Source organism: Balaenoptera musculus, chromosome 1 (genome assembly GCF_009873245.2).
Source record: "Balaenoptera musculus isolate JJ_BM4_2016_0621 chromosome 1, mBalMus1.pri.v3, whole genome shotgun sequence".
Taxonomy (NCBI): Eukaryota; Metazoa; Chordata; class Mammalia; order Artiodactyla; family Balaenopteridae; genus Balaenoptera; species Balaenoptera musculus.
The window spans coordinates 34,353,041-34,378,501 of NC_045785.1; the positions used below are offsets into that span (position 1 = coordinate 34,353,041).

The following is a 25,461-nucleotide window of genomic DNA, read 5'->3' on the forward strand; positions in this document are numbered from 1 at the left end:
CATCCTCTGAGCAGCCCCCCCACCCCATGCCCTTTACGGGGCACACTGCTGGCACAGGCTCTACCCAGGTCCCGTGAGAACAAAGTGAAAGTGCCCGGTACAGGGCCTGCCCTTTACTGGAGAACTAATTTTAAAAAATAATTTTTTAAAAGGCAGCAACCTAGAGGGAGCCTGAGTTGAATCGCTCAGGGCCTCCAATAACTCCCCAACCCCTCCCTCGTCACACCTGAATTTCACTTTCAACAGCTTTAGGGAGGTATAATTGACATTTTAAAAAAAAAACAAACTGAAGATATCTAAAGCTTACAATTGGATAAGTTTTGACAAATGTATACACCTGTGAAACCACTGCCAGACTCAAGATGGCAAATATGTCCATCTTTCCTAAAGTGTCCTCAGGCCCCTCTGGAATCCACACCCTCCCCCACCCCACCCCCTGTCTCCCCTCACCCCCAGGCAACAACTGATCTGCTTGCCGTCATTATGAATTCATTTGCATTTCCTAGAATTGTATATAAATGGGATCATAGAGGTCTACTTGTTTTTTTACCAGGCTTTTTTCACTCAGCCCATTTTGAGATTCATCCACGCTGAATAGCATTTGCTGAACAGTATTGCATTGTAGGCATGTACCAAAGTCGTTTATCCATCACTTACTTGATGAGCTATTACAGCTAAAGCTGCTGTGAGCATTCAGGTACAAGTCTTCCCGTGGACATGTCCTTCCATTTCTGTTGGTTAAATACCTAGGAGTAGTTACCTAGCAATGGCTGGGATCATAAGGTAGGTGTGAGTTTAACTTTTTAAGAAATTGCCAAACTGTTTTCCAAAGTGGTTGTACCATTTTACATTCCCACCAGCGGTATCTGAGAGTTCCACAACCTTGCCAACACTTAGTATTGCCAGTCTTAATGAAGTCAGTCTTTCTTAATTTTAGCTATTCTAGGGGGTGTAATTTGGTTCTAATTTGCACTAAAGCCAAGACAACAGATGTTAAACATTTTTTTTCATGTGCTTACTTGCCATTCATTTATCTTCTTTGTTGAAGTATCTGTTCATATCTTTTGCTCATTGTAAAAAATTGAGCTGTTTTATTGTGGCCTTTTGAGAATTGTTTATATAATCTGATTCAAATATTTTAACATATATAGGATTTACAAATATTTTCTCCCAGTCTGTTGCTTGTCTTTTCATTCTCTTAACAGAGTCTTTCAAAGGACAAGAGCTCTTAATTTTTAACTTAAAAAAATACTCACTTTACTGTGAGGTGGTCTCACAGATGTTGGGGGTATCATTAAGACTACTTTTCTAGATGTTAAGAATAGGTTTTCTCATCTCATACCAAACCACCCTCTTGTTGAGCAGCCTACAGCCATATGGAACCTCCCAAGAGATTTCCAGGACAGACCTCTCTGTGCCTCGGTTTCCTTCTCTGTGAAATGAAGATAATAATAAGACCCACTTCATAAGGTTGACATAGGAATTAAATTAGTTAACACACCTAAAACTCTTATCACTAAGTGTCTGGCACTTAGTATGTGCTACATAAATGTTATCTAGTGTTATTACTTCACACTAAGGATTTCCAAGCAGGCCAAATACACCACCTTGGGGCACAATACCTGGACAGTTCTGGTTGTTTTGATAAACATTCATCTCTGTGCCAGTCTTGGGCTAAATGCATTACTCATTTACCCATCATAGCAAAGCAAAGAAGAAAGTACAATAGTTATCCCCATTTTACACACAAGGAAACTAAGACCAAGCCCCGTTTGGGAGTGGCTGAGCTAAAATTCAAGCTTAGGTCTGTTGGGCCCCAAACCCATGCTATTAACTGAAGAACTCCTTACCTATGAGTAGAGTGGGCCTAAAGACACATGGGTTTTCTGCTGCTGGCCTTGTTGGCAGGACAGTGGACCAGCTCCAGGACCATTTCAGGTTGGGGAGCCTGCCCTTATGGATGCCCATTCTAGATGTGGCTCCTTTCTAGAGCAGAAATGGTACCACTTCACGGGCCACTTGGATACAAGTCAGACATAGGCCCATAGGCTCAAGAATGGAAGGAACTCTCTGGGTCACCAGGTCAGCCCTTTGCTGACACAGACTCCCCACGACCACCTTTGGCCCTGCTCAGATGAGAAGAAGCTCCCTGCCTCCCAGGAGGCCTTTCCCTTCTCCAGCTCCAACTGTTAGACACCCTTCCTGCCCCCCTGGAGCCTCCTCACACAGCGAAGACACTCAACCAATGTTTTTGAAATAATGGGCTGTCACGGAGTAGGATTTCTAAGGCAGGATTTGCCAAGCCTTTTCAATACTACACCTGTGGTCCACAGGAGATACCATGCCTACCCCACACCGTGCTCTGGAGTTGGATCCTGGCTGTACCAGTTCCTCCTGTGCCACCTTGGCACCTGACTTTATCTCCCAGAGCCTCAGTTTCTCCATCTCTAAAGTGGGGGTGACTCCCTCACAGAGGTGTTGAGAGGATTAAAGGACTGACAACTGCCTGCAGAAAGTAAGTAGCCAGTCGCTGCTGACAGATGATGTGATGGCGACGATTTCCAGAAAGGTCCCAACATCCAGATTTGCTGCCAAGTCTTCTTCCAAATAATGGTGAAAGAGGAACTGGGACAATTTGGGGATGTATGTTTCAGTAACACAGTGCATTTTTTTTTAACATTTTTATTGGAGTATAATTGCTTTACAATGGTATGTTAGTTTCTGCTTTATAACAAAGTGAATCAGTTATACATATACATATTTCCCCATATCTCTTCCCTCTTGCGTCTCCCTCCCTCCCACCCTCCTTATCCCACCCTTCTAGCTGGTCACAAAGCACGGAACTGATCTCCCTGTGCTATGCGACTGCTTCCCACTAGCTATCTATTTTACATTTGGTAGTGTTTATATGTCCATATATAAACTACCTCTCTCTCACTTTGTCCCAGTTTACCCTTCCCCCTCCCCATGTCCTCAAGTCCATCTTCTAGTAGGTCTGCGTCTTTATTCCCATCTTGCCCCTAGGTTCTTCATGACCATTTTTTTTTTAGATTCCATATATATGTGTTAGCATACGGTATTTGTTTTTCTCTTTCTGACTTACTTCACTCGTATGACAGACTCTAGGTCCATCCACCTCACTACAAATAACTCAATTTTGTTTCTTTTTATGGCTGAGTAATATTCCATTGTATATATGTGCCACATCTTCTTTATCCATTCATCTGTCGATGGACACTTAGGTTGCTTCCATGTCCTGGCTATTGTAAATAGAGCTGCAATGAACATTGTGGTACATGACTCTTTTTGAATTATGGTTTTCTCAGGGTATATGCCCAGTAGTGGGATTGCTGGGTCGTATGGTAGTTCTATTTTTAGTTTTTTAAGGAACCTCCATACTGTTCTCCATAGTGGCTGTATCGATTTATGTTCCTACCAACAGTGTATGAGAGTTCCCTTTTCTCCACACCCTCTCCAACATTTGTTTGTAGATTTTTTGATGATGGCCATTCTGACCAGTGTGAGATGATATCGCATTGTAGTTTTGATTTGCATTTCTCTAATGATTAATGATGTTGAGCCTTCTTTCAGGTGTTTGTTGGCAATCTGTATATCTTCTTTGGAGAAATGTCTATTTAGGTCTTCTGCCCATTTTTGGATTGGGTTGTTTGTTTCTTTGATATTGAACTGCATGGGCTGCTTGTAAATTTTGGAGATTAATCCTTTGTCAGTTGCTTCATTTGCAAATATTTTCTCCCATTCTGAGGGTTGTCTTTTCGTCTTGTTTATGGTTTCCTTTGCTGTGCAAAAGCTTTTCAGTTTCATTAGGTCCCATTTGTTTATTTTTGTTTTTATTTCCATTTCTCTAGGAGGTGGGTCAAAAAGGATCTTGCTGTGATTTATGTCATAGAGTGTTCTGCCTATGTTTTCCTCTAAGAGTTTGATTGTGTCTGGCCTTACATTTAGGTCTTTAATCCATTTTGAGTTTATTTTTGTGTATGGTGTTAGGAAGTGTTCTAATTCCATTCTTTTACATGTAGTGGTCCAGTTTTCCCAGCACCACTTATTGTAGAGGCTGTCTTTTCTTCATTGTATATTCTTGCCTCCTTTATCAAAGATAAGGTGACCATATGTGCGTGGGTTTATCTCTGGGCTTTCTATCCTGTTCCATTGATCTATATTTCTGTTTTTGTGCCAGTACCATACTGTCTTGATTACTGTAGCTTTGTAGTATAATCTGAAGTCAGGGAGCCTGATTCCTCCAGCTCTGTTTTTCTTTCTCAAGATTGCTTTGGCTATTCGGGGTGTTTTGTGTTTCCATACAAAGTGTGAAATTTTTTGTTCTAGTTCTGTGAAAAATGCCAGTGGTAGTTTGATAGGGATTGCATTGAATCTGTAGATTGCTTTGGGTAGTATAGTCATTTTCACAATGTTGATTCTTCCAATCCAAGAACATGGTATATCTCTCCATCTATTTGTATCATCTTTAATTTCTTTCATCAGTGTCTTAAAATTTTCTGCATACAAGTCTTTTGTCTCCTTAGGTAGGTTTATTCCTAGGTATTTTATTCTTTTTGTTGCAATGGTAAATGGGAGTGTTTTCTTAATTTCACTTTCAGATTTTTCATCATTAGTGTATAGGGATGCAACAGATTTCTGTGCATTAATTTTGTATCCTGCTACTTTACCAAATTCATTGATTAGCTCTAGTAGTTTTCTGGTAGCATCTTTAGGATTCTCTATGTATAGTATCATGTCATCTGCAAACAGTGGCAGCTTTACTTCTTCTTTTGCTATTTGGATTCCTTTTATTTCTTTTTCTTCTCTGATTGCTGTGGCTAAAACTTCCAAAACTATGTTGAGTAATAGTGGTGAGAGTGGGCAACCTTGTCTTGTTCCTGATCTTAGTGGAAATGGTTTCAGTTTTTCACCATTGAGGACGATGTTGGCTGTGGGTTTGTCATATATGACCTTTATTATGCTGAGGTAAGTTCCCTCTATGCCTACTTTCAACACAGTGCATTTATAAATAAACACGTCAAAACACGTATCGATGGACTCTGCCCCATCAAGTGTATCACCTCAGACTACTCAATGATGCTTGAAAATTTTCGATGTCGCTGTCATTCCTGGGCCACTTCTTCAGGATCCCAGTAGTGGCAAGTCTTCAAGGGAAGGAAGGCAGGGACCAAGCTGGGGTGCCACTGGGGTCCAAATAAGATGTAGTGAAACACCACGAGAATAGTCTTCCCTGATTGCTGATTTGAGCCATATGTGAACTAGGAGCCAACTCTGGACTTGAACAGCTATTTCTTTTTTTTTTTAATTTACTTTATTGACATATAGTTGATTTACAGTGCTGTGTTTATTTCTGCTGTACAGCAAAGTGATTCAGTTATACATACATATATATTCATTTTCAGATTCTTTTCCATTATGGTTTATCACAAGATATTGAATTTAGTTCGCTGTGCTATACAGTAGGACCTTGTTGAACAGGCATTTCAGCTTATACGTTTTGATCTTTTTTTCCCAGTACTATTTCTGAGGCTTTTTTTGATTCATTCATTTGAAAAGCATTTATGGCCTTTCAGCCGGAACCACCATCTTCCAGTAATTTCGCCAAAATGACTAACACAAAGGGAAAGAGGAGAAGCACCCGCTGCATGTTCTCCAGGCCTTTTAGAAAACCGGAAGTTGTTCCTTTGGCCACATACACGTGAACCTACAAGGAAGGTGATATCGACATCCAGGGACTAGCACTGTTCCAAAGGGAACACCCATGAATGTCACCATGGCAAAACTGAAGGAGTCTATGACGTGGCCCTGTGTGCTGCTGGCATTATTGTAAACAAACAGGTGAAGGACAAGATTCTTGCCAAGAGAAGGAGCATATGTGTTGAGTGTATTAAATGCTCTAAGAGCTGGGATAGGAGGGAGCCAAGGAGAAAAGTGCCCAGGTTCAAGGGAAGCACCGGCCCACTCCCCCCAGAGGGGCAGGCTTTGTGAGACCAATGGAGAGGAGCCTGAGCTGCTGGGACCCATTCCCTATGAACTCATGACATGATGAGGTGAAAAAAGCAAAACAAAATAATCACAGTGAAGATACTCTGTGTGGTATCATAATGATGGATGGATGTCATTATGCATTTGTCCAGACCCACAAATACACAACACCAAGAGTGAACCCTAAGGTGAACAATGGACTTTGGGTGATCACGATGTGTCAATGTAGGTTCATTCTTGGTTTTTAAAAAAAAGGTAACATTCTGGTAAGTATTGTTGATGATGGGGGAGGCCATGCATGTTGGGGCCAAGGGTGTATTGGAAATATCTGTACCTTCCTCTTAATTTCGTGGTAAACGTGCTCTAAAAAAATAATGAGGGAATTCCCTGGTGGTCCAGTGGTTAGGACTCTGTGCTTTCACTGCCGGAGCCCCAGGTTCAATCTCTGGTCAGGGAACTAAGATTCCTCAAGCCGCTCAGCACGGCCTAAAAAAAAAAGTAATTAATAATAATAATAATAATGAAGTCTTTTTTTTTTTTAACCCTCTGGAATTTTTTCTCTTTAAAGGCACTTATTGAGCACATTCTTTTTGCCAGCCTAGATTTAAGCATTTGGGAGATACAAAAATGAATAAAATATAGTCCCTGACCTTGAATAATTATAGCTTATGCTTTTATAACTTTCTCCGTATGTGAGGCTCTGTGAATATGCTTTACACATATGAACTCACTTATTCCTCAGAGCAACCTTATGAGATGGGTACTCTCATAAACCCCATTTTATAGATGAGGAAACTGAGGCAAGGAGAGATTAAGAAACCTGTCAGAGAGATCACATTTGGTAAGGAGCAGAGCCAGAATTTGGGCCCAGGCAGACTAACTACAGAGCCCACCACCTCACTGGATGGCCACTTAAGAGCCTGAGCTGGGAAGGAAGGTTGAGAGAAAAATAAACATACAACTAGACAGCACCTGTGAAGGAGAGGGAGGTCCCTCATATGTCCTCACAAGCTCAAAGGTGTTCTGTTGAAAAGCCTTGGTAACCCTAGTCCAGAAAATGTTACCTACACCAACCCATTTATTCAAAAACTACTCATGGAGCCTATACAATGCGCCAGGTGTGTGCCCGATGGGAGGGACCCACCATGAGCACACCAGATGGGGTCCTGCCTCATGATGGAGAGGATGTACCTGGGCTGGGAGTCTCAAAGGCACCAAGGGCGTGCACAGGGATTTGGGACCACCTTAACAGGGGAGTAACCTCCTCTGAGAATTAGAGTAAACTTGCTGGCTGGGGAGGGGGGTGGGGAGGTGGGGAATTTTAGCTGAGAGTTAGCTATGCTATGTGGTGAGGAGTGGGGTTCTAAGCAGAGGGAAATGCATAAGATAAGGTCACGATATTGGAAATTGCCTGGGGCACTCAAGGACTTGAGGGAAATCCAGCGCAACTGGTGTGCAGAAAGAGGAAAAGATATGCTGGATGGACCTGGAGAGATTTTTTCCGGATCCTTCATCATAAAGCGATGGGCAAGCCATGCAAGTAGTGGGTTGTTTTAATTAGGGTAAGTTAAACTGCTATTAAAAATCAACTCCAAAATGTACAACATTCCATCACAATAGAAGTTTCTCTCTTACTCACAGCAGAGTCCAAGAAATAGATTCATTCCTGGTTGGTAGACTGTTGTATCAGTTATCTAGTGTCCTGATGCTGCGTAACAAACACCACAAAATTTCAGTGGCACACAACAGTAAGTGCTTAGTGCACAGGCATCTGGAAGCAGATGGGGCTTGGCGAGATAACACTGCTGATCTTGCTGGGCTCATTCACCAGCTCGTTCAACCAGCTCATGGGTTGCTGGTTGAAGGCTGGTCTAGGCTGGCCTTGGCTGCACAACTGGGGTGTCTTGGCTCACTCCATGTGTCTCTTCTCCAGCAGACCAGTCAGAAATGTTCATATGGAGATGGCAAAGATGCAAACAAATAGAAACATGCAGGATTTTTTAAGACTTGGGCTTGGAACTGGCACACCATCACTTCTACCTCATTTTATTGGCCAAAGCAATGGGATATATATATATATATATATATATATATATATATATATATATATATTCCATTGATTTAACCAACGTACTCCACCTTTACAGGAGGTACTCCAAGTTCACATGACAATAGCTACAGGGAAGGATGAACCATTAAGTGCACTCTATTTACATAGCCCCTATCCTGAACGTGTTGATTCAGGGACCCGGGCTCTTTCCTTCTTGTGACTCTGCCATCCTGTAGAGCCTTGTCACCATCTGAAACCAATCAGTAAAAGGGGGAAATCGGGATGGGGAAGGTGCGCTGCCTCTTAAGAGCCTTGAACTGTAAGTAGCCCTCATTTTTTCTTCTCACATTTCAGTGATGAAAGCCAGTTATGTGACCAAGCCTAGTTGCATATCGCTGGCCAGATAGCTGCTTTCCATCCAGGACTGTGTAGTATGAGAGAGGAGAGGAAATTTTGATGGACAGCCAGCCATCTCTGCCACAGGGAATGACTCACCACCGTGCTACCCTCAATTCCTAAAGGAAGCAAGAGGAGAGTAAACACCTCCTGCATCATAGTGCTGCCCCAGGTAGAAGTGATGGCAAACCCTCTATTATAACCCAACTCACCCAGCCAGATGTTTCAAAGGGGCACCAGAGAACAGCATATGTACTTGGGCATCAGCCGACAGGGTGGCAGCTGAGGTGCTAGCCTTTGCAGATCCCAATGCAACAGATTAAGGAGTAGAGACCGGACACATTCCTTTGTCCCTGGGCTCCAGCGACCCTCCTGAAGCCACACCCAGGCTTCCAGTGGAGCTTATGTGAGTGTGTCCCCCTCCTTCGATGCTGACCGCCCTCTCCCACAAAGAGGCTGCCACACAGGCACTTGGGACACCCAGCCAACATCGAGCTCAACCGACTCAGCCAGGGGGACAGGAGGACTCCCAGCACCCCCTGCCCGCTCCCTGTCGAACGGTACCCCAGGATCCCGTGCCTCTAGAAAGCGGCGGGTTGGCTTGTCAAGCCTCTCTCTGGAAAGCCGAGACACGAAGCGAATGCCAATGATCCTCCACACCCGTGAGGAGGAGGACACAATTATAGCAAATTCTGCTTACAGTTCAGATTCAATATTTGGAAGGGATAATCCTGAAATAAGAGATTGCCTGATTTCTCTCCCCAGCCTGTGAATGAATGGTTCATTAGCTCCTATTTGACATTTGATGGTTGAGTCTGATTGGCCTTATTGTGGGAGTTGGACTTTAAGAAGTCCCCAAGACAGAGCAATCAAGTTTCACAATGATCCCCAACTGCAAATTTCAAAACATAAATGGCAGCTGCACCTTGGACATCAATCCCATGAATGCTGTGGGGAATTTGTATTTCATCCCCACTTAATGAAACTCAGTCCTGCTTGGCAAAGCGGGGGTCCCTGACTCAGCAGTTAGGATTTCCTCAGCAGCTCAACCCATGGGCTGCAAACAAAGAACCCCCAACGGGAGCATTGCTAAAGATGGTGTGTCCTGGGCTTGTGTGGGACCACCTGGGCACTGGGATCTCTCAGGAATGTGAGATGGAGGCTGTGTCCTGGAGGGGATGCAGCCTAACTGTGGAGACGGGTCCCTTGCACCCAAACCGGAAACAATTAAGGTAGCAGGGGCTGGGTTCCATGGAGGGGGCACAAGGGCCACGGAAGTTCCCAAGAAGAAGAGGAAGGACTGTGGTCTGGGCTGGCTTCCTGGAAGAAGCGTGCTGGGGCAGGACATGGGAGAGGGCTGCAGGAACATCCCGGGCATGAGATGTAAGCAAACAGCTGGAAGGGCCCCCGCTTCCGAGCTGGAGGCAGGTGGGGCCTCCTTGGGGTTCCTGGCACCTCCTGAGCTTCCCCACGCCCCGTGTCTGTCACATGGCATTGACCTCACCTGTCCTCATGGACCATGAGCCCTTTGAGGGCAGGGACTGTCTTATCCATTTCTGAGCCCTGGTGCCCAGCAAAGAACTGAAGCTCAATAAATGTTGGCCGAATGAAGGACTGCATCTAATCATTATGCATATACATCTATAGCAGTATGTTGTTGTTACTGTCACATTGCCAGTGGTGGGGATACATGAACCAACATCCAGGTCATTTCTTTGGCAAATTCCAGGACTCCCAGAACTTCTGAGAGGGACCATTCATGGGGGATGTGAAGAGGACTCACCCTCTCCCTCAACTGTTGCCTTTAACTCCTAGGAGGGACAGAGGGTAGTGGGGACGAGGGGACGGCTACTGAGGGTCTACGAAGTGCCCAGCACTGCAAGGGCTGCCTTATATCCACTTACCGCTCGCACAGGCCAGGTGTATAGTGCTTATGACACCAGATCGGGAGCTCTGCCACTTACAAGCTGTGTGTCCTCAGGAGAGTTAGAAAACCTCCCTTGCCCGGGTGTTCTCGGTAAAAGGAACGCTTTCTGCCACTGAGGGGGATGTGAGGAAGCCACGTGCTTGCGCTGGTAGAGCCCTTAGATCAGGGCCGGCCCATCGTCAGTCCCCAGTGAACACTCGCTGGCATTGCTGTGCCCTCGTCGTCCCCCTTCCGCCGCCACAGTGTGCTGATTCCATGTCACCATCGAGAGAACTGACACTCAGTGAAGGGAATGATTTGCTGGAGAGCCCACAGCAGTGTGACCTCGGCTCTGCCTGACTCCAAAACCACAGCATCCGGGCGGCTGCCGGAGGGTGCTGGGGGAGTTGAAGACGCAAGAATATTCGGATCCGGCTGCCCTGGGCTGGACGCCTTCCCGGGTCCTCCGTTAATCCCCCGGCTTCCAGGCAGCTGCGCGAAGGCTGCTCCCCCAAGGCCCGGCCTCCACCTTCCCAGCCCCGAGCCCCCGCGCCCGGGCCCAATCCTGCTTCAGAGGGACCCTGGCGGCCACCCGGCCCCTGTCCACAGCCAGGAGAGAGAGGCCTCCCTTCCAGCACCCGGCACACACTCACACTCCCCCGCTTACACACTCACGCAGACACAAACATGCACATGTTCACACGCACATGCCTACACACGCTTACACGTACCTATTCACACACCACCCACACTCACACGTGCAGATGCCCACACAGATGCAGACAGCCTACCCGTGTTCACATGCTCTCACACACGCATGCACACACACACACACACACCTACCACACGTGTGCACACACACTCACCTATAGACACAAAGTGCACACATATCTACACGTGCTCACAGCAGGCAGGCAGGCACACACGTGCTCACACACCTTTGACCACAGGGGGAGGAAGGCAGAAACACACCGACAAAAGCCAAGGTCAGAGGCACACCATCTCCTCCCAAGACAGCAGCGCAGCTCAGGCAACAGCAGACCCTGGAGGCCCAGGTGTCCCCCCCTTGCTGAGGCTCCCCGCTGCCTCGGGCTGCCCCTTAGCTGCTCCCAAGCCCCAGTCCCGCCTGTGGGCTGCACCTTCTCCTCCCTCCCCTCGCCACTGCAGTCTTCTTGTTCACCTCAGCACCCACTGCCTGGAGACCACAGGACGCAGACACCAGCCAACAAGCAGGGGTTTTTCCCTAACGACCTCATGCGCTTCCCCTTATGGAGACTGTCACAGTCACATTGGCAGGACCCTCCACCCCTGGGAGGAGACGTGGGGACAGAGGCTTTCCACTGCCCCTCAAATCAGAGAGTATGTGTCTCCTCATCCATTAACTCTCAAGGGGTGGCTCAGCGAAGGATGCCTTAAGGACAAGGGCAGCTCGGCTTTCTCTGCCTGCAGTGCTCCCTGCCTGACACCAGGGGACAGCCCTGATCCACTTATTTGTGTTTAAACACTCTACCCAAACCCCAGTCCATAAAGACAATTGGAGCTGGGGAGAATACAACCTGAAAGGGCTGTGTGTGTGTGTGTGTGTGTGTGTGTGTGTGTGTGTGTCAAGATCAGTACAATATGGGTAGACTGGGGAATTGAGTCAAAAGGGAAGTCATAGGTTGAATGGGGTTCAGTGTAGTTACTTATATTGGGGTACAGATTTGGTTCTGAGTCTCCCATTGACCGTAGCAAAAATAGAACCATTCACTAGGTCACCCACTTCTTCAGGGAGGGGCCAAAATTTCATTAGGGAAGCTGCTGGAAAACCACCACACTTTAGTTTATACAATTCCCCATACAGGGTCTTCTAGATCAACTCTGCTTATGTGTTAAACCCAATACACCTATTTTTCTTTAAATTTGTCATCTCTCCATTTTACCCTTTAATTCAAAGTGAAAGTTAAGTTCTCTAGCTCTAGAGCCAGACCTCCATTCTCACTGTGTCTATTTCCTGTCCTCCTCTTCTCTCTTGATCCCACTCCAATCAGGTTTACATCCACTGCTTTCCTGAAATTGATCCTGTCAAGGTCACCAGCCACTTCCATGTAGCTAAATCCAGGGGCAGTTCTGTCTTCACTTTATCAGAGCTGAGCCAGCGTTTGACCCCAGGGAGCATGCTGTTGTTCCTGAAACACCTTTTTCGTTTGGCTTTGAAGACACAACCCTCTCTTTGGGCTCCATCTACTGCTCCTTCTCCATCGGCTTTGCCGGTTCCTCCTGCTCTACTTTACCTCCAAATACTGCAGGGCCCTGTTGCAGCTCGGCCCTGGGACTGGCCTCTTCTCCAACCAGTCACTCTCTCAATCCAGTTTCAAGACTCTAAGTATCAGATCCTCCTTGACGACCACACATGTATATCTGTGGCCCATACCATATCTCTACTCAGAGGTCAAGCAGGCATCTCAAACTCAACATGTCCAAACTGGACTCTCCAGACCCTCACCTGACTTGCTCATCCCTGCTTCCCATCTCGGTAAGTGGCAGCCCCATCTGACGTGGAACAACGTTGAGTTGTCCTTGACTCCTCTCCATTTACCCTCCACATCCAAGGGAACAGAGAATCCTGTGGGCTCTGACTTCAACGAATGTCTAGAATCCAACTTCTTCTCACCATCCCTATTCTGACACCACCCCCCCCCACCCACCATTTCCAAGCCACCAGCACTGCTCTGTGGGCAGTGGCTTTGTCTGTCTTGTTGGTTGCTGTGTCCCTTGTGCCTAGAATGGTGCTTGGAACATAATAGGCCGTCAATAAATATGTGTGGATTCAATTATTATATACCCTAGAGTTTGCTATGCACATACGACACAAAGAGGATTTTGTTTCTTGATAAACGATGATTTCATAACTAGGAACACTAGTTCACAAATGTCTTCACATTTTTTGAACAGTCACCAGGCCCCTTACATGTGGCAGGAAGATGCCAAACAAGATGAATGAGGCTCAGAGAAGTAGGACATTTTCCAACACCAAACATCTAGTGGTTGGTAGAGTTAACATTTGACTCATATTCATTTATTCAACTCATCAGGTAGTTATTAAGCACCAATTATGTGCCATATATTGTTTGGGAAGAACCAAATAGACCAATTCCTTGCATTCTAGTAGTGAAAGAAATGCAAGAAGTGAAATGTGTGTATATGACAGGTGCTACAAGAAAGCAGGTTAAGGGAACCAGGAGTGGTGGGGAAGCTTTCTGAGGTAGGATGGTCGGGAAAGATCTCTTTGGGGAAGTGACATATGAGCAGAGACCTGGAAGGAGTGATGAGGTGAGTTATATAAGTGCGTGGGTAAAGAGCAGAGTCCCGAGGTAAGCAACTTTTGGCAAGTTTGGGCGACAGCAAGGAAGTTGGTGTAGCTGGAACCCAGAGGGTGAAGGGCAGAATTTTTAGAGATGAGCTCAGAGATGTGAAGGGGAGCCAAAGGGACCTGGAAGGCCAGTGGAAGCCTTTGAATTTTACCCTGAGTAAAGTGGGAAGCCATTAGTGGGTTTGAGCAGAGGAGAGACATGGTCTGACTTAAATTTTAACAGGCTCACTCTGGCTGCCGCCTGGAGGCCTGAAGACAGGCAAGAGTGGATACAGAGAGATCTGTTTGGAGCCCTCTCTTGGCCAGGCTGTGGTGCCCAGTTGTTTGGTCAACCAGCAGTCTAGATGTTGTTGTGAAGATATTTTTTCAGATGTGATTAATATTTACAGTCAGTAGAGTTTAAGTGAATAATGTGTGTGGGCTTCATTCAATCAGCTGAAGGCCTTAGAAAGACTGAGGTTTCCCGAAGAAGAAGAAGGAATTTTGCCTCAAGTTTGCAACATGGAAACCCTGCCTGAGTTTCCCACCTGCTGGCTTGTCCTGCAAAATTCAGACTCATGACTGCATCTGAATTTCCAGCCTGCCAACCTGCCTTACAGATTTCAAACTTGCCAGCTCCAACAATTGAATGAGCCAATCTTTTAAAATAAATCTAGACAACTTATCTACAAAACAGAAATAGAGTTACAGATGTAGAAAACAAACTTATGGTTACCAGCGGTGTAAGGGGGTGGGAGGGATAAATTGGGAGATTGGGATTAACATATACACACTCCTATATATAAAATAGATAACTAATAAGGACCTACTGTATAGCACAGGGAACTCCTCAATACTCTGTAGTGACCTATATGGGAAAAGAATCTAAAAAAGAGTGCATATATGTATATATATAACTGATTCACTTCACTGTACAACTGAAACTAACACAGAATTGTAAATCAACTATACTCCAATAAAAATTTTTTTAATAATTAATTAATTAATTAAATTTAATAAAAAAATAAATCTAGACAGAGATAGAAGATAGATAGACAGAATATATATAAATATATAACAGGATTGGTTCTGTTTCTCTGGAGAATCCTGACTAATACAAGGGTGTTGCAAGAATCCACGAGACCAGTGATGCATGGTGATAGCTTGGACCTTGGCCGTGGCAATGGAGATGATGAGTCATGGTTGGAGTCTAGAAATATTTTGAAGGTAGAGCCAACTGGATTTGCTAATGAATTGAATTTGGCAATGAAAACAAAGGGAGGCATCAAGGATGACCCCCCAGATTTTTGGCCTGAGCAACTGAGTGAATGTAGTACCCTCACCTGTTCTGGGAGATGCTGAGGTGGTAGATAAATGAGTCTGGAGCTGAGGGGAGAGATCAGGCTAGGGGGTGAACAGGGTACCGATGACACTAAAGTCCTTGAGACTGGATAAGATCTCCAAGGGGGTGACTATAGACAGAGGAAAGTGGTCCAAGGACTGAGCCCTGGAGCCCCTGGGACATTCTAAGCTCTAGAGGTCAAGAAGAGAAGAAAAAAACAACAAAGGAAACTGAGAAGATGGGCCGATGAAATTGGCAGAAAATCTGAAGAGCGTGTGTCCCAGAAGCCAAGTGGAGAAGGTGTTTTATTCCAAGAAAGATGGAGTGGTCAGGTGTGACAAATGCTGCTGGGAAATGGTCAGTTTGGGGGCAGGGATGTACCGTGCCAGTGGGCACTGGGCAGGGAGTCCAGTGCGGAGAGAGGAGCAGCCCAAATACACACAGAGGCAAAGTGCCACCCACTCTCCTCCGTGTTCGAGGTTTCCACACAGAGACCAGAGTCGAGGCTGGCATGACAGTCACTTCCCATGTCCCTCAAGAAGGCAGCGCCCTGAGAAACGTCAACACACACTGGCTGAACGGGGGTAGCAACGAGGGTTTGTGTCTGTGCATCTGTGGCGTGATGGATGGTAGGCCATTGGTGAAGAGATTAGGAAGAGCAGCGTTGAGATATGAATCTGAGTCAGATTAGGCAGACAGGGAAGCCACACCTTGTTCCCAGGGTAAGAGTGACACATGATGGGCCCTGGCTGGCAGAGCCGAAAGACAGAGGAGGGAAGGCCATGGCTACCGGGGCCTCCAAACCTACAGGCTTGTTCCTTGTCTCTTGGTGTCTGGCCAGTGGGGCTGAGCTTGCCTGGTGGAGAGAGCAAGGACTGGGGATTCGAAGATCAGAAGTGTCCCATCTGCAGGTTCAGAGATGGGGCCTGTCAGGGAGGGCTGCATGGGGAAGGAGAGGCAGGGAAACCACCACTCACGACATGGCCCCCACAGGCCAGGCACATGCTGGGGAAAGGAAGAGTCACAGGTTCCTTTGGGATGGGACTGTCCAGTTTTTCCTCACAATAGCCACTGTGAGGTTGTCCATTACTTCCTCCACTTACTGATGAAGAAATGGAGGCTTGGAGAAGCCACCCAAGGTCACACAGGTGAGAAGTGCTGGAGTCTGGGCTTGAACCCAGATCTTCTTACATCCAAGGCCTGTGTTCCTTCTACCATAAGCTGAGCAGAGGCAAGAATTCCAGAGAGAAAACCTGCTGCTCACACAGTGCTTGAAATTGTTGGGCCTGTAAAATGAACTTCATCTGTAAAATGAAGACAATTATTACACTGTCCCGTCAGATTGAATGGGATTATGCCCATAGAACAGCATGGCGCCTGCATATTAGAGAAAAGAGAGTTATTGTTACTGACAGTTATTTCAGTTTACAGATATGAAATCACGTAAGAAAGTCTATTAAATTCTTCATACTCATAAGAGTAAAGGTCAAAGTCCATATTCAAAGCAAGACAAAGGAAATACCAAAGTTCACTCAAGCTTTTTTCATTTCATCCCCCAAGAAAAGAAGGAAGGAGATGAGCATTTCAGGCAGGTGGAAAGCAGCAGCAAAAGCACGAGATGGGATTAGGCTCGTGCAAGGAGGATCAGCCTTAGGGAATACAATGACATCAGATTTTAGCCACAGGTTGGAGAGCCAGATGGGCTATCTGGGCTTCGATTCAATGTTATGCATGGGGCACCTACTGCATGCCAGGCTCTGTGCCTGGCAGAGCAGAGCCCTGGGATGGATGCTGTTGACAGCTGCCTGGGCTGGCAGTGGTGATGACGCCCTTGCAGACTTTGCCCACTTCTCCCTGACCCAACCTTCAATCACGGAGGTCGTAGGTCATGCACTGCCCCGAATGGCAACTGTGAAATTAAGGGACCTGTGACAGCACGAGTCACCCCCAGACGAGGACGAGCTCAGGCGGGCCCAGCCCCATCACTCTCACAGCAACCTCTTGTGGTGGATTCTATCACTATGCCCATTTGATGGAAGAGAAAACTAAGGCTCAGTCAGAGTCGATGTGACTTGCCAAGATCACGCAGATGCAGCAGGATCAGGTTTTGAACCCAGGTCAATCTGTCTCCAAGGCAGGTGCGCTTTCCTCCATACTGGGGTAGGCTACTGGCTTCTGAAAGGCACCGACAGGTGAGATGGACAATACCTGGCCTGAGTGTACCCATCACCATGGGAAATGGCAGGCAGAGACAGGTTGAGGGCCTGGGCAGGGACTGATCAGAATGATGGTTCTTAAATAGAACTGGGGAGAGGGGAGTGGGAGAGGCATGGGTCTGAGGGCATGGAGAACTCTGAGGTCAGCCTTGTATCTGCCCACCTTGCCCTGGACCAACCTGTCTGTCTGCACCTTTTGACCTGAGAAAGAACCCTAGGCTGAGCTGGGTCAGATGCCTGAGGACCTGCTCTGCTATCCACTAGCTCTGTCACCTGGGACAAGGCACTTTACCTCTGGAGCCTCACTTTCCCTGTCTGTGAAATGGCCTCCCTCTCATCCCACTCGCTCGCTGTCTTGCGCGCAAGGCAGGCGCTTAACACTGCATCATGCTCCAGTGTGCTCTGGGCCTCCTTACCTCTATCATCCCCAACCCCTTTCCCGGGGATGAGCTCTGGGCTTGTCAGGATGCCAGCCAGCTGTCAACCCCACCCTGGCTGGCCAGTTAATGAGTGACCAGGGAGCTGGAACCTGGCCTATAAAGAGCTGCCAGCTGGGGAAGCAAGTGGAAGCCTGGTGGACGGTGGCGAGACACAGAGGGAACGAGATGGCTCGCAGGGCGGTGTCAGGGCTGCTGCTGTGTGGGGTTGCTGCGGTTTTCCTGGTACTGCTGCAGGGCGCACAGTCAGTCTACATCCAGGTTTGTCCTAAAGGTCCCCATGGTGAGAGGCTGGGATGGAGAGGGAATGCTGGGCAATTCACTGAGGATAGCTGAGGACCCAGGGCTCAGCCCAACACCCAATCACAGCCCAGGGACACAGCTGGTGGGGGGGAGCAGCTGGGATGCCAATGGTGGCTATGACGGTGATGATAATAACAATAAATTATGGTCATTCAGCATTGCTCTCCTCAAATGTCCCTCTCAGTCAGAGATCAGATGTGGAAGACGTGATCCGTGCCCTTGAAGAGCCCAGAGGGCAGGGAGACTTCTTTTATGCTCCCACAACTCTCTGTATTCACCCATGTATGGGGAGGAGGGTGGAGGGTCACCAGGAAAAGTTGCCCCGGCCGGTAACTCGAGCTGACATTGCAGGATGGGCAGGAGGTAGCCAGGCACAGAGGTCACCGACTGCTCCGGACAGAGGGCACAGCATATGCAAAGGCCCAGGGAGAAGACAGCAGGGAATCTGGGTCTCCTTCCAGGGCAGCTGTGAGACAGAAGGAGTCTTCTGGAAACAGGACCTGCCTGTGGGCGTGGCAGGATGCCGCTGGGCTCCTGGGCGGCACATTCCTGACTCTGGGCGGGGCCTCCTTGGGAAGGAATAAGGAAATCCTGGGGAGCGGTGTCAGCTTCCCCCTGCAGCCTTGGCTTTGGAGCCCAGCTGGCTAGACTAGGCATTGCCATCATTTTGCCATGTCAGTTCAAGGGCAATCATGCAGTTATCGAGGGTGCCCTGGGTACCAGGCACCAGAGAGCAGTGGAGTTTGATTATGTCCATTTGTCAGATGAGGCTCAGAGTGGGGAAGAGATGGTCAGCCAGTCGGGAAGAGCTAGGATTTGAACCGAAGTCCCCTGGCCTTCAAAGCCCACGCCTTGAACCAATGTGCTCCACAGCCCTGCTCGACCTCATCTCCCAGTTAGCCTGTGACACGGGGGTGTGAAGTGCCAGGCACCACCTTCCACGCAGGCAGTCTTCCGAGTATGACCTTGACTTTCCCACTCCGTGAGAACAGGGAAGCCCTGGGGGGCCTGAGGAACCCTGGTCTCCTGGCAGTGTCCCACCCCCTTCCTGCTCAGGTTTTCATGCCCTCCCATCTCCTCTCCCTCCTCCCCCAGTACAAAGGCTTCCAGGTCCAACTGGAATCGGTGAAGAAGCTGAATGAATTGGAGGGGCAATGGGTGCCCAGCCCTGGCCTGCAAACCCAGAGCCCCCAGCCCTCCGTCTGCCACCACCCGGCCCTGCCACTGGACCTCCAGCCCATCTGTGCCTCCGGGGAAGCGGACAGCATTTTCCAGGCCTTGAGTGAGTCCCCCCACCCCTGGCAAACCTCCTGCCCCTCATTCTCTCCCCTCCCCACACCCCAGCTCCTCCACCTCTTATGGTTTCTGTTAAACACCCAGTGGCTGAGAACAGGGAGATTCAAGAAACTCAAGCCCCTGGCCTACCCGGTTTGGGCACTGAAATCAGGCATGCCAGGAACTCCTTCAGTCCCCGGCAACCTGGACGGGGTGATCAGCCTACCTCCAAGACTACACAGATTGGGGGGAAGGGGACACAGGAAACGGACCCACAAAAATGACTGCAATGCAGTGGGATGATGGGGGAGGCACAGTGGGGACACGGGAGAGAGATGGCTCACGTCCACGGTGGCATAAGTGTTACTGAGTCCAACCGCACGACAGGCCAATAAATCAGAGACGAGGTGTTGAGGCATGGAATACAACTTTATTTGGAAAGCCAGCAGACCGAGATGATGGCAGACTAAGGTCTCCAAAAAACCATCTTATCGGGGTTTGGGTGCCAGTTTCTTTTATAGAACAGAGAGGGGGAGGAGATGAGGAAGTAAAGTAAAAAGGCCATAAGTTTTGCAAATGTCCCTTGGAATGGCCAGCCTCTGGGAGGGGATGTGTTAATTTCTTCTTTCTTGCAGCCATCCACAGGGTGGACAGGGTCAGGATGCGTCCCTGAACAAAGGCACTTTGGTTTAACATTCAGGCAAAGGGGCAGGCTTCCCCAAGGCAGGCCATTATGTATAGACAGTATCCTTTTAGTGAACAAAAGCAGCAGAAAGCAAAGGATAAAGTAAAAGAAACAACAGATCCAACATGTAGTCAGATTTGGCTCTTCCTTGTTACATAACGGGATCTGAAAGGTTTCCAAGGCGGGGTGACATCTAAGCTGAAATGTGAGGGATGAAACAGCTGGCCAGGAGAATGCGGCAACTGGCTAGTATTTTTTTTTTCTTTTTTTCTTTTGATTTTATTGGAGTATCATTGATTTACAATATTGTGTTAGTTTCAGGTGTACAGCCAAGTGATTCAGTTATACATACACATCTATTCATTGTTTTTTAGATTCTTTTCTCATATAGGTTATCACAGAATATTGAATAGAGTTCCCTGTGCTATACAGTAGGTCCTTGTTGGTTATCTACCTTATATATAGTAGTGTGTGTATGTTCATCCCAAGCTCCTGATTTATCCCTCCCCCTCCACTCTTCCCATTTGGTAACCACAAGTTTGTTTTCGACATCTCTTAAGTCTGTTTCTGTTTTGTGAATAAGTTTATTTGTAACTTTTTAAAATTAGATTCCACATGAGTGATAGCATAGGATATTTGTCTTTCTCTGACTTACTTCACTTAGTATGATAATCTCTAGTAGCTAGTATTTATTGAGCACCTACTAAGTGCCAGGCCCTGGGTCAATCCCTTTGCCTGCAAGCTCTCCTCACAACCCCTCTGTCAGGCTGATACAGTCGAGCAGGCAGGAAAACTCAGGCACAGAGTTTAAGTGACTTGCCCAGGCACTGCTAGGAGGACAGAACCTGGGACTTGAGACCAAGCTGCTCACGCTTCTTCTAAACTTTCTTGCTCTTAATCTATGAGAAGGATGCCAGGCCCCTGCCTCAAATCCTCTCAGAAGCAGGCCTTCTCTGGCTGCCTGGTCAGTGGCTCCTTGGACCACAGATGTTTCAGGTTCAGGTTCAGCTGACCAGTTTTCTCCTCTGCCCAGGGAACATCGCTGCTGATGACTGTGAGCTGTGCGTGAATGTTGCCTGTACTGGCTGCAGCTAAGATGGCCTGGGTGCCCTGAGCCCACCCTGGACACCGTGCCCCACCCCAGCCCACTGCCTTCACAGCACCCACCCCCATCCAGGCTCTGGGGGTCCCCGCCACCACAGTCATCCCCGCCCCCCACCCCGCCCTGCAGGGCCCGAGCAGCTGGATCTGGCACAAAGCAGTTGGACCCACGGTTGGAGGAGAGTTTGGCCCCTGAGGCAGCCCTGCTGCTGAATAAAGATTCCCCACCTACACACAGAGTCAGGTGTCCATTTGTTCACCCCCAGGAGCCATAGGCAGAGCTGCCTAGGAAGCTGGGTGGGTTGGACTCCTGAGTCAGGTATTTTCCTGGTTTCCTTGCCTGAGGAGTTGCTCTATTTCATATCGAAGGAGTGAGGCTCTGGGTGGAAATGAGTCGCCCGTGATCACAGGGCTGGGAAGCCACAGAGCACCCAGATCCATCTGACCCCCCAAGCTGAGCTCAAGGCCTGGCCCAGCTGCAGAGCCAGAGCTTCTGTGCTCCTGATGGGTCTGGGGGGAGGACGGGGGGCCCCCTCCCGTAGGTGGGACTGCGGTGGAGGGGGTGGAGGGAGGAACCACATGGTGCCCCTTCGGGGCTGATTCTGCCCCCGGGCCTGCCTGAGTTCACCTTTACCCTCCTTCTTGGGCTCCCCAGGACTGCCTGGCCAGCTCCATATGGAAGGCCTTCCTTCCCTCTCTCCATCCTGGTGGCCCTAAGGAATATTAATAATACCAGCATCTATTGAGCATTTGCTATACCCTAGGTACTGTTCTAAATTCTTTGTAGGTATTAACTCACCGAGTCCTCACAACAGTTCAGTGAAGCAGGTACCATTCGTATTGCCTTTACGAATGAGGAGATCAGGTGCAGGGAGAACTAATTAGTCCAGGGTCACAGGCTCAGCAAAGTGGCAAAGCAGGCTTCTTCCCAGGAAGTCTGGGCCAGAGTCTATGCTCTGAACCATCATGTTACCGCCTCCCTGTGACTCCAGGCCCAGCTGCAGCTAATGACACCCAAGGGAGGATGCCCTGCAGCCACCGCATTCCCCCAGGGGCCCTCAGTGCTCTACTAAAGGCCAAGAGCCAGACTGGGAATTCCTGGGAGAAGGGCTTTCCACAGGGTGGCTTCCTCCCCGGCCTCTGTCCCGGGCAGCCAGAGAGGAGAAAAGCCAGGTACAAAGGGGCCACACCCTCTGAACTCAGCTCCCAGGGCCAAGGCCATGGTGGATTCCCCCAGACCAGCTGCCCCTCCTGCCTGCCCAGTTGTGCTCAATCGTCCTGTAACCTCCCAGCCTCCCAGGCCACACCCCTCAGAGCTCTGGCTCCTTCCTGTCCTCCCCCCCGCAGGCAAGTCTGGCTAGGCGCCTTTGCAATGCCTCCTGCGTCTCTCTGGGCCCCTCTCATCCCTCTATCATCACTGCCTCCCTCCCCGTCCCCATCCTCTCTCCCCAGCGAGGCCAGAGCTTCCTCCCTGCCCTGCATCCTGCAGGCTCTCCATGCCCACCAAGCCAGAGAAACATTACAGCGCTGCTCCCACAGTGCCCCTTACCCTTCTGTGCCTCCCCAGTACCAACTCTCAAGTCTAAACTGAGCCCACTCACCATCTGGCCTCGTCTCCCACCTGCCTGGGAAGGAGGCAATAATGGGAACTGCCACTGAGTGAGCACCTGCTATGTGCCAGGCACAAGGCAGAGCCATCTAGACAGAAATAATAATAATAATAATAATAATAATAATAATAATAATAATAATAATAATAATAATAATAATAGCATCAGCACAGTGCTCACTCACGCTGGGCCCGGTGGAGCTCTAAGAGTTTTCCCTGTATTACCTCATTTAGTCTTCACTCACCCCTATGAAGTAGGGGAGAGAACAGGCTAAGTAACCTGCCCAAAGTCACACAGCTGGTAACAAGCAGTGCCTGGACTGACACCGAGAGAGTTTGGCTCCAGAGTAGGAGCATTAGATAATTCTACGCCACCAGCCATCTCATCAAGCACCCCTGCAACCTTGGGAGGAGGGATCTCCCAAGAGATCAGGGGTGAGCAGGGGTGAGAGGAGCAGAGGACATAGTGAGAACTATGGCTTGCGGTGTGGGCCCTGGGGAGAGGGCAGGAGGCAGTGCTGAAGTGGTCAGGACGGGGCCAGATTCTGAGGCCCCTTGAACACTCTCCAGCCAGGGGCTGATCTCATAGCCCCTCAGTGCTTGTGTTGGTCATCCAAACCAGTACAGGAGCTCACATGTGGCTTAGGGATCATGAAAGAAAAGCAGAAGTTCCCCCTCCTCCATTGGTGGTCGTTGGATTCAAGTCTCCTCGGTGTCTGTGAGTGGGGGGCAGTACCGATGCTGGCTTAGCAGGAAGAGCAGGGTTCTTGCACTTAGCACACTAAACCCTGAGCTGGCGAGGGCAGGGTAGGCATCCATAAAGTGGGATGAAAGAAGGAATGAAAGCAACACCAGGAGGACTCTGGAATCTGGTTTATTAGCCGTGGGTGGGGGTGGATCTTGGAAAGCACCGGGGGCAGGGGCTGGGCCTCCCCAGGCTGCCCTCTCGTCACTCCTCCATTCTGGGTAGGTGGAGCTGCGAGGAGGGAGAGCGGCCTGCGGGGGAGGGACAGAAGGTAGTGAGCACCCGCCGTCCTAGCATCCAGCACAGGCAGCGTAGGCACAGATCTCACACGTGCTCGGATCCTCGGCAATGGCCTCTGGACAGGAGAAACGGGGCCCCGTGAAAGCAGCTTCCTCTGCCCAAAGCTCCCGCCCTCCCTTGAGCCAGAGTTTGAACAACCGCCACCCAGGCCTGTCCTCTCGGACCATCTGCACTTTCCACCCCAAACCAGGACACAAGTACTGCAAGCCAGCCAATCAGGGCGGAGAGCCTACCCAGAAAGGCGTTACAGCTGAGACCAGACAAACCAGGACGCACAGCAGAGGGCTTAACCCGCCAATCAGAGCAGAGCGCATCCTCGGAATCCCACCAATCAGAACACATCTCTCCTTCAAGTGCCACCAATCAGGGAATTCCTGGGCCCCGCCCTTCAGAGAGGGGGTTACTCACCGAGCCTCTCCAGGATCTCCTGGGCATTGGGCTCCTTGCAGAGAGGCTTGAGTTCTTCGGGAAAACTCGGGGAGCTGCAGAGGATGGGAACGAGGGATCCACCAGTATTTCTAGGCCTCCCAGGCTCCTGGAGCTGCTGGAGGTCCTTGAGCTTCTTCACTGACTCCAGAGAAAAGGAGAACTTTCCATCCTGAGAGAGACATGTGCAGGGTGTGAGGCCAGGCCACAGCCTGCTCCCTGGCCGCTTCCCCGAGGACTGCCCCCTCTCCAGCCCCGGTGGCACTCAAACAGTGTTTGCGGCACGCGGGAGCCAGGTGCTCCACTGCGGGGCAATATGAGGTGGTCAGGGCTCAGAGCCAGACACTGGGCTTGAATTCTGGTTTTGCTCTGCGACCATGGACAGGTCATTACACTCTGGGATCCTGGGGTCTGCCTGTTATATGAGGAATGGAGAAGACAGATTTGAAGCGGCAGGGACACAATAGGTGCCCATTAGTGGGAGCCACTGTGCTGATTTTCAGGGAGAGGCACAGAGCTGGGACCAAGGCTCAGGCATCCTGAATCCACGTGGCTGTGCCCCAGTTGTCTTCACCCCTGCCTGAGAGCAGCGTGGGCTGATCCCCTGGCCCCCGGCTCCAGGCTGCTGCCTGGCTGATGTTTGAGAAGCAGTAAAAGGCCTCCCGGGGCCTGGCTGTGATAGAATGGGGCCCCCGATGAGTACCAGGCTGGCCTACGGCTAGCATCCACACCGATGGGCACACCCTTCCGTCAGGACCTCCAGGCTGCCCAGGTGATTCCTGAGACCCAGGCCAGGGCTTTGGCTGAGGAGGAAGGTCTGGAACTGAATCAAGCTCCTTCACTTCCCAACCGTGTGCCCATGCCCAGTTACAGAATCTCTCTGAGACTCTATTTGACTCCTCTGAAAAATGAGACTAATAATCCCTCTTGCCACGGTGATCCTGGCGTCGCAGTGACATACTGGAGGAACCTGGTCATGGCAGGCACTCTGTACATTGGCTAATCACCTGCCTTTCCCAAATTGTTTCTCTTTTCTCTACCTGATGTACTTTCTCCAAGTTTGAAGAGGAAGGCGTAAGAGGCAGGACTGAGAAGGGGGTCCCTGGGGAAGAGTCACGCCTTAGACATACCCCCCACTCCATCCCCAGAGGGGTGCTCTATCAGGGGACAGGCCCTGGGCCCTGGACATAGAGAGCCAGCTGGGCCACAGTAGGGACAGAGAACTTACCTTCACGGTGACTTCCCCTGCTAGGGCGGCCCAGGCCCCAAGGAGGCACAGTGCAGAGAGCAGGAGGGTGTTCATGGCAGCAGCGCCTAAGAGAGAAGAGTGCTT

The 25,461-nt window shown here is 49.2% G+C and overlaps 2 protein-coding genes and 1 pseudogene across 3 annotated transcripts; 2 read left to right on the forward strand and 1 right to left on the reverse strand.

Moving 5' to 3' along the window:
• Positions 1 to 5,624: 5,624 nt before the first annotated feature.
• Positions 5,625 to 6,067, forward strand: LOC118896280 (annotated as a pseudogene).
• Positions 6,068 to 17,831: 11,764 nt separating this feature from the next.
• On the forward strand, positions 17,832 to 21,281 carry GUCA2B (guanylate cyclase activator 2B). Its single transcript, XM_036823999.1, has 3 exons — positions 17,832 to 17,945; positions 19,083 to 19,269; positions 20,981 to 21,281. The coding sequence occupies exons 1-3, from the start codon at positions 17,853 to 17,855 to the stop codon at positions 21,040 to 21,042; spliced, it is 342 nt and encodes a 113-aa protein (XP_036679894.1). The 5' UTR covers positions 17,832 to 17,852; the 3' UTR covers positions 21,043 to 21,281.
• Positions 21,282 to 23,515: 2,234 nt separating this feature from the next.
• On the reverse strand, positions 23,516 to 25,461 carry GUCA2A (guanylate cyclase activator 2A). 2 transcript variants are annotated; one of them, XM_036868143.1, is made up of 3 exons: positions 25,357 to 25,461; positions 24,111 to 24,300; positions 23,516 to 23,653 (listed from the first exon to the last, which is right to left on the reverse strand). In XM_036868143.1, the coding sequence occupies exons 1-3, from the start codon at positions 25,429 to 25,431 to the stop codon at positions 23,607 to 23,609; spliced, it is 312 nt and encodes a 103-aa protein (XP_036724038.1). In that variant the 5' UTR covers positions 25,432 to 25,461; the 3' UTR covers positions 23,516 to 23,606. The 2 variants fall into 2 exon arrangements, with proteins under 2 accessions (XP_036724038.1, XP_036724029.1); XM_036868134.1 differs by having other exon boundaries at positions 23,516 to 23,757.